At 44.2% G+C, this 13,158-nt stretch overlaps 1 protein-coding gene across 1 annotated transcript; it reads right to left on the bottom strand.

Annotated features, from left to right (window-relative positions):
* Positions 1–1,129: 1,129 nt before the first annotated feature.
* On the bottom strand, positions 1,130–9,374 carry SUMO2 (small ubiquitin like modifier 2). Its single transcript, XM_083728794.1, has 4 exons — positions 9,047–9,374; positions 6,636–6,767; positions 2,692–2,763; positions 1,130–1,745 (listed from the first exon to the last, which is right to left on the bottom strand). The coding sequence occupies exons 1-4, from the start codon at positions 9,065–9,067 to the stop codon at positions 1,683–1,685; spliced, it is 288 nt and encodes a 95-aa protein (XP_083584920.1). The 5' UTR covers positions 9,068–9,374; the 3' UTR covers positions 1,130–1,682.
* Positions 9,375–13,158: the final 3,784 nt, after the last annotated feature.

Genomic DNA, 13,158 nt, shown 5'->3' on the forward strand with positions numbered 1-13,158 from the left:
CTCTTCTGGATGATCTGACTGATTGATCACCAATCACAGGTTCAGGCAGTCCTTAAGATATCCTGGACCCAAAGTTGTTCAGGCCTAGTCCAGGAGTATATGGGCAGCCAGGGCAGAGGTTTTAGCAGAGGTGTTCCATGCTATTGGCCATCTGACACCATCAGCAGCCTAGTCCCTGCATTCTGCACTAGCTGGAGCTTCTAGACCAGGCCCAAGTGCAGCCCCACATATAGCCCACTACAGGAATCCAGTCTCAAGGTTACCACTAGCTGAGCCAGCCCAATCCTGATGCGGCCAAAACAGTTGTTCCAGAGAAAGCAGGTAAAAGGCACTACTAACTATACCTCCAAGCTTTATACCTGCTTCCAGAGGAGTGCAACCCCATCCAGAACCGGAAATTTGTCTCTATCTTCCAGACCCATAAACCACCTCTCCATAAAGCCTCCATCTTGCATTTCTCCCCACAAAGTTAATAGCAGGGTGATGGGTTGCTTTTTAGATAGGGGGAATGTGAGGGAAACTGTATGTGAAAAAAGGGTTAAACATTTCACCAGCACTTCAAAGTAGCTGTGTGAGGATGGATAATCACTAAAAAGCCTCGAAGAAACCTAGCCACAGATCACCCACATTACATATTGTTTGACCGTAGTCTTTCAGAACAGTCTGTCAATTATACACAAATATAAAGGTTCGTGCCAGCTGGTTTCCTTTTGTATATACTTGGGATAGCTCAGTTGGTAGAGCATGAGACTCTTAATCTCAGTCATGGGTCTGACCCAACGTTGGACAGGTTTCCTGCATTGCAAGGGGTTGATCTAGATGACCCTTGTGGTCCCTTCCAACTCTATGATTCTATGAAACACAAGCAAAACATTTTCATCTGGCTATCTATTGTAGAAACCTTGGCATTTCTTTCCAAGGTTTCCAGTACAAGAGCTATTCTATTTTTAAAAAAGGATAAGTCTGTCTCTCTGCCTCTGACAATTTTACTCTGCTCTAGACAGTAGGGGGCAGCATAATAACTGGGCAAGCAATTTGATGAAACAGCAAGTAACTAGTGGATTCAGTGTCTGCCACATCAGCTGACTCATCCCAAGTTTAAATGTTATCACAACACAGAAAAATAAGCTTATTTTAAACAAGAAGTTTATTTAAACAACAAGACGCTTTACTTGAAGGGAAAACTATCCAAGATCAAATTTTTGTTTAGAGTAATTTACCCCTACTTAAAGACAGATTGCTCTACATGTAACAGCTACGTACAAAAAAGTTATAAAATCGTCCTTGGTTGTACAACGATAAAAGAAAAACATTGAAATTATCCAATCAAATAAGGTATGCAAGGTTTTTGTTTTTCAACAATGAGAGCAAAATAACTTACTGGAATATAAAGATAAAAGTTAGAGGAGCATGCCATGGAGGAATGGGGCATTTTCACAGACCAGTTTGTTTTTACCACCCCATCTCCATATGATGTTGATCAAAACATACCATTGGCCATTTAGTTAAAAAAAATATGCATGTCTGTGCACATACACCAGTTACGTTATGTACAATAGAAGGAATAGGAAAGGAAATCAAAGAGAGAAAGCTATACTGCAGTAGTCAAGATGTGGCTGAACCAAGTCTCGTTTTTCTAATTGTGAATGTGTTGTCTGTGGGAAAGGGAGTTTGGTTCTCTTTTAGTAGACTCCTCCTGTCTGCTGCTGGAACACATCAATTGTATCTTCGTCCTCCATTTCCAACTGCATTGAAAAGATTTAAAATTCAATTCAAAATACAACAAATGACACAATCAAAACATTTTTATTTGCATTTCTCCTGCTCTAAAGAGAACTACAAGCAAATACAAGAGCCTAAAGATTGCTCTGTGGTTGTAACACGAAGTCCACTAATGTACCTAAACTAGAAAACAAGGTTGCATTACAGAGTGAGTGAACTGAATTCTGTTGGTACTGCCAGACTCAATGGATTGGATCAACAGAAGCACAAATGGCACAGAGCTTGTGCAATGGGGATTTTCTGGTTTATCTTTCCCAGTGGAGTCCCAGGTGTCTCTCAAAAGCCACTCCATAGGGAGCAAAGGCCCCTCCAGAATGCGGGGGGAAGGGGAGAGCACTACTGCAGGATGGGAAGACTGACAGAATTCAGGAAAGGCTATCTTGTCTGCATGCAAGTGTCTTCTTTCCACTTGTGCAAGACACTTTTGAATCGAAGCCAACAGAGATTAATAATCCAGAGTTAATTATAGTAAACTTAAGTGCATTTTCTGTAATTAAGACAGAAGAATTGTACTATTCACTTGTCAGGATGGTGAATCCGTAACAATAATAATGTATTACTGTACAGGGATCAGATTAAAACTCCCTACACACCTGCAATGAAGGCTAAAGTATTAGGATGGCACAGGGAGAATTGGGTAAAATTCAAATTGTACTTTTAGGTTGTCGAAAACTGCATGCAGAACCCGATTATCAAGAACTAGAGACATAAAATCTAAAAAAATTAAAAAATTGTTGCATTTGGCAATTAACTGAATAAGTGTTCTACATACCACAGTGTTAGTTGCAAATCAGCATGACCTACCTATTAACATGGATAAGATTTAGTATTAAACTATTTCGTAGCTGATATTTGTATTCTTATTTTCTGTTTTCACTCTAGCAGAAACTTTGGCAGCTTTTTTCTTACCTGTGCAGGTGTATCTGTTTCATTGATTGGCTGCCCATCAAACCGGAATCTGATTTGCCTCATTGACAAACCCTACATAAATACAAATTTAAAAAAGAGTCTCAATTACTTATCAGCTGAGCCAAACAGCTACCACAAGCCATACTTATTTTACCAATCTTTGCATTTACGAAAAGTATACCAAAATACAATTATTGAGCGGTAAATTAAGTGTTGCTTGTGTAATAAAGGTGTTCAGAAGTGCCCCTACTGGTAGCATGTAGGAGATGCTAGATAAATTTTCAAGTCCAAAAGCAGTGATTTCAGATCACAATTGGGAGTAAACTTGAATGAGACTTTAGGGTGGCAAGTCTCAGAAGGACTGACATTTCAGAAGGATAGCAGGATTCACTTAATGTACCCCATTAGTGGTAGCCCTGTGCAAGGACTTCCTCTTGTATGACAGGTCTCTCCCTCCCCACCCCTCAAAATTGGCTGCTGGTGGTAGAACCCCACAAACAGCATGGGGGGAGGCGACAGTTCCATCTGGCAAGTGGCAATGCTTCTGCAGTCAGAGTATTTGTAATAATGCTACACTGAATTTCACCCACAGCCAAAGCAGAGAAACAAGAATATTTTTCTAGGTTTATTGCACTGCATTGCAAACATCTAACAAAACCGCTGTTTCTGCACTTATGAGTTCTGCAAGGCACAACAAAAGCATTTCCGAGTAAGATATGTCAAGGCTGTATATTAAGTTTTAAATTATCTTTTTTCCACTTAAGTGCAGTTCCTCTCTCATTTTTTTGGTTATACCATCATTTTGGCCACTAGGAAGCTTCAATTACCAAAATAGAAGCCAAGGTTTGCTCCAAACTGTTACATGGGCTAGAAATCTTGAAAAGTTATAGAACTGATCCTATTAGGCTGTGCATACTAAATATGCCTAATTATTATTTGGGTATGTTTTTGAAACAATGTGAAGATGAGATAGAACCTTAGGTACAAGCATTGTTACCTTGAATGAGTGTGCACTGGTCCTTACTTCCAGTTCGTCCAGAAGTAAAATAAACTATCATGACTAAGCCCATATATTGTAAATCCAAACTGCTCTGCCCTTTTTAACCCATTGCTTTGCTGCATACTTTTAGGGCTGTCACTTAACAACATGAACTAACACATTCTACCACAAGTAGAAATTTGTCACTTGTAACATACTGCACTTTAGCCCAATTGTTACTTTCAGCACCAAAGGCCAAAGCTACATTTCTTGTGTGCTCATTTTAGAACTAATAATGCTACTATTATTATTATTATTTTGCTGTTTTAATTAAACTGCTTAGAGGTTTTCTCTAAACCATGTTATATTTTTTTAATCTCCACATTTTAGGCTAGAAACAGATTCTCATAGGGAAGACTGGCAATTTAGGACTTTTAAAAAAAAACAAACACAAAACCTTCTCACATCCACAATTTTCTCCAGTCAAATTTGCAGTAATCAGGTATGTGCCCACCTTTCAATATGGCAGCAATGAGGCCCACAAGACTTCCACATTTGCACTGTGTAGCCATTGTGATCAGGCAATGTTTACTTGCACTTGAAATCACAAGCCATCAGGCATGGTGCAGGTAAAGGGTCAGGGGTAGCAAGACATCATGCCTTTGCTCTTATGGTTTGATATCAAATGCATGGGCAAAAACAGGTCACAGGACATCACTGTGACATATTAGGTGATTGATAGGTGGTCAGCCCTGTCAAGCCTAGCCCACGGGGTCAATAAGCATCCAGCTCTTACTCCTGCAACATGGGAAGGAATCTGACATACACTATGGGTCAGGAACAGTCTTCAGCTTTGGAATTCATCCTTGTTGTGCAGTGCTTCCATAACATTGGGAAGGCCCAGCAAAGCACAAAGTAGTCCCATCTCTCCTTCCAAGCGTGGATATAGGGACAAAAAAGAGATTGTCTCACTGTGCATCAGAGGTGTTGGGGCTACTTATGCTTGCCATAGCAAGAACTTGTGGACCTCTGCTGCGTACCATGCATAATTATGTACCTGCTTGATCCAATGCATCAATGATCCTGTCTTACCATTTTTTTTCCTTTGTCCTCATGAAATGCTACACCTTAGTCTCATCATTTATTTGCATATTTTGTATTATACTTTCAGTGTTTAGTGATGCTTGGATATACAGTGGTACCTCGGGTTAAGAACTGAATTCATTTGGGAGGTCTGTTCTTAACCTGAAACTGTTCTTAACCTGAAGCACAACTTTAGCTAATAGGGCCTCCCGCTGCCACTGCACGATTTCTGTTCTCATCCTGAAGCAAAGTTCTTAACCCGAGGTACCACTGTAGAATATCTTTAGCAAGCATTATGTTGGAAGACTGCCATGTTCTTGCTCCTCAACAATTACATGAAAGTCTACTAAAATGAGGTTGAATGTTTCACTGAAGTATTCGCAGAATGACCAACAATTTCTTTCATCCAAAAATTATCCCTCATCCTCAGCTTAAGACACAAGCTTCTGCAAAAGACAAAGCTAGCTTACCACTCTATGGTAAAGCCACAACACAATTTTGAGAAGACTGCAGTGTAAGCACTCAGTCTAGCACAAACCTTAGGGTGAAGTCTGTTCACAGTCCTTCAGTGAAAACTTAACAGGATAACTATTGTTCACAACTTGCATCATATTTAAAGTTTGTGAATATAAGTGCTATGCCCTAACCATGTTAATAACAAGTGGTAGAGCAAGCTAACTTCAGAGACCAACTTCACCGTGACATGTACAAAATCTCAAAATATTCAAATGTTTTGTGTTAATATTCTTACATTGCCTTATTACTATGAAAATTGTTCCCATTTTATTTACTAGGTTGTGGTAGTCTTAAGTTTTCTAAAGCTGCAATATGGAAGCATGCACCTTTTGAAGCAGATTTATTTCCAAGCCAGAAGAGTGGGAAAACAGACCATATGATGAAAACACTGCATAAGTTTCCCCAAACTCAACTGCAAAAACAGGTGTCATAACTTAATAGTACCACAACCTGCTATAATAAAATTATTCCAAACAATACAAAAGCAAATACTGTAAAAGTTAACTATCAGCACCAAAATGCCTAGACTTGCTTTCTTCTCTTTTTTTCTGTTTTTGCTTCGTTCACCAAGCTGGAAAACTCAAAAAGGAATGTAGCACTTATCTTCTAAATAGGTGGGAGCTATGGAGAAAGCTTAACTGAGAATGAACCTTTTCCTTGAGAGTACAGTGGTACCTTAGGTTACATACGCTTCAGGTTACAGACTCCACTAACCCAGAAATATTACCTCGGGTTAAGAACTTTGCTTCAGGATGAGAATAGAAATCGTACTGTGGTGGCGCGGCAGCAGCAGGAGGTCCCATTAGCTAAAGTGGTGCTTCAGGTTAAGAACAGACCTCCAGAACGAATTAAGTTCTTAATCAGAGGTACCTCTGTACTGAAGATCATGAAAGGATGCACTTTCATTACATGTACAATTGTACATGTTTATTACAGGGTTGGGACGCAGGTGGTGCTGTGGGTTAAAGCCTCAGCGCCTAGGACTTGCCGATCGGAAGGTCAGCGGATCGAATCCCTGCGGCGGGGTGCGCTCCCGCTGCTCGGTCCCAGGGCCTGCCAACCTAGCAGTTCGAAAGCACCTCCAGGTGCAAGTAGATAAATAGGGACCGCTTACCAGCGGGAAGGTAAACGGCGTTTCCGTGTGCGGCTCTGGCTCGCCAGAGCAGCGATGTCACGCTGGCCACGTGACCCGGAAGTGTCTCCGGACAGCGCTGGCCCCTGGCCTCTTAAGTGAGATGGGCGCACAACCCCAGATTCTGTCAAGACTGGCCCGCACGGGCAGGGGTACCTTTACCTTTTATTACAGGGTTAATAGGCATGAAGGTGCCTCAAAATGTTTCTTTGAGTATTCATACAGTCTTCTCACCTGTCGTTCACAATAGGCTTTCATTAATTTGCTAAGTGGTGTATGCCTTTTAATCTTAAACTGCACCACAGATCCATCTTGCCCTGCAACCTTCAGATTAATGTGGTCATTATTTTCAGTCTTCACACCTTCCTGTAAGGGAAGAAAAAGCATAATGATTTTAAAGTTATCCATCTAGTAATGAATCCTCAAGTTCAATATGCATTATCACAACCAGAGTTCTCAAAGACTAGCCACTACAGCTCTGTTTCAGAAATATCATTCGTTACCAAGTGGTTTTAGTGGGCTGTTGCCAACTAACAAATGGTCCATAGTAGCCAGGTCAATTAGATCACTGCAACTATTTCTATGCTTTGTGTTCTGAACTAAACATAGATTTCACTTGATTTATCTACTATACAAGATTCACAACAATACATGGCAATACTAAAACTAACAAACCTCATTAAGTTTGCAATTCTACACAAACTTACCTGGAAGTAAGCACAAGTGAGCTCAGTGGGGCTTACCTACTCAGACATTTCATTTTAAATCACCCAATAAAACTGACCAGCACCATATAATGATGAATTTAAGAGCCAAAGTGCTCTTGACTTACTATATGGGGAAAGAGTTTTAAAGGTTAAGGCAGCAGCATGCAGCTGTAAAGAGCACAATAGTTAATTTTATCCTTCTTAGGAAAGCTACAGCTATTCTTGGAGCTTTAGCTACAGACCTGACAATTACCAACACCTCTCTTGCTTTATTTAAACTAAAGGCAAGCATTAAGTTATTGTTCTAGTGCATTTATGTACACAACTCTGAAGCACAGCCTCATAATGCATGCAATTATTGTTTTATTCTGTCCCTTTAGCATAATGAGAACAGAACTACTTCTCTTTTTCTTTCTTAAAATAACTCCACCACTGGAAAAAAAAGACATTTTCTTAGCCAAGTTTTGGATCTGGGTTTAGGGTTCAAATCTCCTCTGCCATAAAGTTCACAGGGTGTTATTGAGCTAGTTACTGTCTCAGCCTTAAACTATTTCACTGGGTTGTTATGGGGATCAAATTGGGGGGGGGATGCAATCCACCTTTAATTAATCGGCAGAAACACTGGATATAAATATAATAAATAAGAGGAAAAGAAAAATAATGTATCTTAAAATGTGCTTATCTTCTCTCACTGAACAGGGTTAAAAAACAACTACCACCACCAGCTTTTTAGCTTTTATCTTAAGGAACTTAAGAAACAAAAAGTTACTTTGCAAGCATGCCCACCATTTTTTAAAAGTACATAGCACCTACTAGTCTGGGTCTGGGTAAGGTTCCTCCATACTATACTGTAAGCTATGCAGGTATGCTGGGGTGCCACTTAAAAGGGCATCGTTTGACCTTAGGAACATTCCCTATTTCTGATCGCTACGAGCTCAGAGCCTCATGGAACAACTCGTACCTTTGAAGAACCCATGACTATGACCATCCCATTAAGTTCACAGTACGCCCGACTCCACACAACAGACGTTCCCTATGGCCTACCTCCGATGCACCTAAGACACACGCACAAAAATACAAAAACCACAGGCGCCACGGGGCCCTCACGCTGCAAGGCTTTGCAGAGAGCTCCTGGAAGGCGCAGCAGCGAAGCCCCACAACTCCGATCTCGCCCTTGCACACTCCCGCACACAAAGCAAACTCCATCTAAATGGCACGCACGCACAGAACACCACCACCGTCGCCCCCTTTTGTAAAAAAAATAATAGTAACGTTCCTGTTCAACCGCCTTGAGCGGCGGGCGGGATCCCGCGGAGTCCGCGAGAGGAAAGGGGTTTTTCGCGCAGCCAACGTTTTGGCGCCTCCGAAGTCACATTTAAAACGAGGCGTACGTCGGAAAAGGAGGGAGGGAAGCAAGGAAGGAGGAAAAGGAAAAGCCAGGCCACCCAGAGGCCAGTTACCTCCGCGGGAAGAGAAAGAGGGGTTACCTGCCGCCCAGGGGCCACTTAGGGAGGACAGCAAGCAGCGTGCAGGGCGGCCAGGAAGGAAGCGACACAAAGAGGGGCCTTGCCATCGCCATCCGCCTCGCCGGTCAATAAAGCTGCGGACGGCGCCCACCACACGAGGGACTAGCGCCTCTTTCTTGCAAAGGGAGGGGGCCACAACATCAACAACAGAAACCCGAGAGGGAAGGGGCCGTTCCGCAGCCCTCCGCAGGGGCAAGGGAGGCTCGCCGCTGTAAGGAAAAGCGAGCTCCTCGAGGGGGCACCCCATCCCTTCCTCCCCCTCCCCCTAGAAAGAAATCCGATTAAGGCGGAGAGGGGGAGGGGGTGGAAAATGGCGCGCAAGAACCGGCGCGGCAGAGCCGACGCTGCGCCGCCTCCGTCCCCGCCGCCCGTGCCGGCTCCGTTGCCTCCGCTCCCCGCCGTCTTCACTCACCTTGGGCTTCTCGTCAGCCATGGCGAGTTCAGCGGGGGCCGGTCCGCTGCGAGCACCTCACGCGAGCAAGTGGGGGGACGGAAGGATGAAAAAAGGCGACCGCGACGGCCGAGACAGAAAGACTGGGGGAGGGGGCGAGTGAGCGCGCACGCACTGCCGCGGGGCCGCGCCTGAGCCTGCGAGAGCGCGCACGCACGGCCTCCCCCTCCCCCTCCAGTCCGCTCGCCATTGGGCCTCGGCGGGGCGAGAGCGCGCAGCGCCGTTACATAACTCGGAAGAGAACGGTGGAGGGAGGAGGCAATGGCTGCGTGCGTGCGCGCACCCAGGGGCGTCGTCCGCGCCCCTGCCCAACGTGCGCGCGCCCCGCTGGGCGCAGCGAGCATTGCTCTTGCTCGTGAAGAGGGTATTGTCTTTTCAAAATGGCCGCCGGGCCTGGGAGACTGCAGAGATCTCCAGCTAGCCAATTCGCACTTTCCATCAAGTTACCATTGCTATGATTTACATGGTCCTGCTAAACAGCAAATCTCTCTGCCTTTTCAATTGTTCCTTTTCATTTGGTTAATGGGCTAGCCACGTTAATCCTTGTTAGATTTCTGTGTACAACCATTCTATCTCTGTTGCACCAGATATCACCCAAAGTAGGTCCCTACTTTCCCGGATGTTAGCTGAAGTTTTCTTGTACCAACTCCATAATTTCTCTTTGTATCCCACTAAATAAATTGTCATTCATGCATATGTTAAACTGCTATTACACTGAAGTGTGCCTATCTACTAATAAAAAACTACAAAATATCAGATTTCCTCATTACCTTACATGGAAACTGAACCTGTACACTTTACTAATATTCACTGATAATTTCTTTTCACTTTCCAAATTAACGCACCTTGATCTCAAATGTCCAGAAAGAAAAGCACACTGGTTCTGGAATAAACCCATCACTGATGTTTTAAGAAAGGATATTTACATAATCCTCAAATATGAACAGGAAAATTGTGTTGCTATTTTCATAAACTTGCTTTAATCCCTGAATATCCTAGTGGAACAGTGGTTTCCACTGCTTTCATTTATCAGGGGTTCCTTGATGAGAAGGGCAGATAAATTTCCCTGAAAAAACTTCACTACTGTTTATCTTCCCTGCATAGTGCAGTCACTGGGAAGTATTGAGTGAATTCTTAGTTCACCTGGGGCCCAGCAGACTTGCCGGTTTTCCACACTGTGTGCAAATAGAAATTAGAAGACAATTAATGTGTGTGATAGAGAATAGGCATAAATGCACAAAAAGCAAATGGTCAGCTATTGTATTTTTGGGCAGAGCAATGCTATAGCTTTGGTACACCAGAATACCACTAATGCTGTTGGTGTAACATAGTTCATATTTGGTCCCCACTCTGTGCTTAGCTCTCACCAGTGGTTCCTAGAAGCTGTCAGCATATGACAGCAGCCACACCCTAAAAAACAGCTTCCACTGACCAGCTAAACCAGATGAGGGTAGCCAGTGGGTCTCAGCCCTCTGTTAGGGAATTTCCTATGCATGCAAAGACAGCCTCCAATGGACTGAGCGGACAAGACCAATAATGGGGCCAACAGTAAAAAAGATGATTTCTGCATGTGCTGTAGAGGGATATGAGGGGCCGATGAGTCTTGTCAACCTGGGAAGGTAGCCCATCTAGGAGAAGAAAAACTCTGATCCTAAACCTCTGCTGCCTTGCGGGATATCTTTGGGAGAAGAAAAGGCTAAGGAGTAAACCAAACACAAATCTGGAGTGGAGTCCCTAGAATGGTTGGAAAATGCCTTGTATGCCTTTTGGCAACTCCTGCAGCCAAGCTGGTGCCAGACGTATTACTCTGCTTTCCTTTACATCACAGCAGTGAGGCTAAGAGGAGGGTCATGTCATCAGGGCAGTCTACAACCTCTATACACACTGTCCAAGCTTGTGCCCTGAGGAGGTCACTTCAGTGCTGCTAATGCAGCAGTTTGACTTCACCCTTGCAGGCGCACTTCATTTTCTCTCAGGACAGAAGGATATCAACAAGAACAATTCTTGCTCAGCTCGAAAGATGAAAAGCACAATTCCCCCAAATCACAGAATGGACCACTGATGATGTCCATACTTGCAGCCTCCATGGTAGCACTGAGGACTTCCACCAATCATGTGTCAGCCCTATGACAGTGCCTCCATGGAAGAAGCCAATCCATTCACAGCAAGTAATTGACGTTTCCATGACATATCCCCATTTCACTCTGCACACAACACACCTGGCACAATGACACCACAGCAGCAGCAACTGCATAAATTAATATGCACAAGTAGGAATAAATCAATAACTGGGAGTTCCAAGAGATCCTCATACACCGGTTTGAATCTTAATTCCACACAGGTTTCCATGGCACAATACAGTGGTACCTCGGGTTAAGAACGTAATTCGTTCTGGAGGTCTGTTCTTAACCTGAAGCACCACTTTAGCTTATGGGGCCTCCTGCTGCCGCCACGCCGCCACTGCACGATTTCTGTTCTCATCCTGAAGTTCTTAACCCAAGGTAATATTTCTGGGTTAGCGGAGTCTGTAACCTGAAGTGTATGTAACCTGAAGTGTATGTAACCCAAGGTACCACTGTAGTTCAAGACTAACAGGGTGGGGGATAGAAGCCTTTTTGTAGGCATGGAAAGGAACTAGGAAAGCCCCAATCACACACAAGAGCAACTTCCATTAGCTCACTGAGAAGGGCATGGAGTTGAGAAATGAAACACGAGTTCAAGTCCCACTAAGTGGATCTGGAGTGAAAAGGTCCTCCTCACCTTCTGAATGCTAGGCTGGCAACAGTTGTATAAGAGTGAGAAAATGAGAGAACCCCTGAGTCAAAACCTCTGCGTATTCTTCAGAGCAGGTCTGTACCTATTCAGCTACAACAGGAGACAACCAACATGGCCAATTTATCACCTTGCAGCTGTCAGCATGGAGATAGCTCAGGTTTCACATGTAAAGGTAAAGGTATCCTTGACTGTTAGGTCCAGTCGCGGACAACTCTGGGGTTGTGTGCTCATCTCACTCTATAGGCCGAGGGAGCCGGGATTTGCCCGCAGACAAATGTGGCCAGCATGACTAAGCCGCTTCTGGCGAACCAGAGCAGTGCACGGAAACGCTGTTTACCTTCCCACCAGAGCGGTACCTATTTATCTACTTGCACTTGACGTGCTTTTGAACTGCTAGGTGGGCAGGAGCTGGGACCGAGCAACAGGAGCTCACCCCGTTGCGGGGATTCGAACTGCCAACCTTCCGATCGGCAAGCGCTAGGATACCCCAGATTCAAACCCAGCATTCGAATCCACTGATATGGGACCCCGAGAATGGGGTGCCTTAGCCATTCAGCTATTTTGGTTCGTCTCTGTTAATGGCAACCTATATTGTTCTGTGTGTCAGGCTAGTTATCATTTCAGTAGGCCTCGTTGTTCTACCAGTTATCCCATACATACGGCATAGTAGCATCAGTCATCCCACTTGTGCCCTCTGAGAGGCCATCTGGCTTACAATGCAGAATATGAGTGAGCAGAGTGTCAGGGTGACTCACCAGAGCCTTTGCAGCAACAAGGTTCCAACAACCCCCAGCTGAAGTGAGATTAAAATAAGGAGAGGGGAGGGTATCCTAGCAACAAAGAAACAGCACAACACCTTAATTAAAGCTTGTATTGAATGGTATCTGGGATGGAGTGGGTTCTGAAAGTCAGAAGGGCACAGGGGGGCAGGAAGCTGCCAACTAGTCATCACAGCAAAGCTCCTCTGCCTTTGACAGCTGTATAAAATACAGCAAAGTAGCAAGTGTCTCTCATGGCTCAGTTTCCTTACACAACTGTGGCACGGAGCTGGCAAAGGTACCGGAGCCTGTCTTTAACAAGTAGGTTTGGCAACACAACCCTTCAGAAGTACAGCTGGAAGTTCTCTGACGATTGCTTACTAGTCACACCGAGCTGCTGTGGAGAGCGAAGGCGGAGAATGAAGAACAAGCAACTGCCATCATGTTGGTGCCCTGAGTCCCTAGGCCTCGATGCATAATAAGTGTTTGTGAGGAAGTTTATAGAGGGAGAGGCACCACTTCAGCGCTGCTCCACTTGTA

This window comes from Podarcis gaigeae (genome assembly GCF_964106915.1).
Source record: "Podarcis gaigeae genome assembly, chromosome: 2".
NCBI lineage: Eukaryota > Metazoa > Chordata > Lepidosauria > Squamata > Lacertidae > Podarcis > Podarcis gaigeae.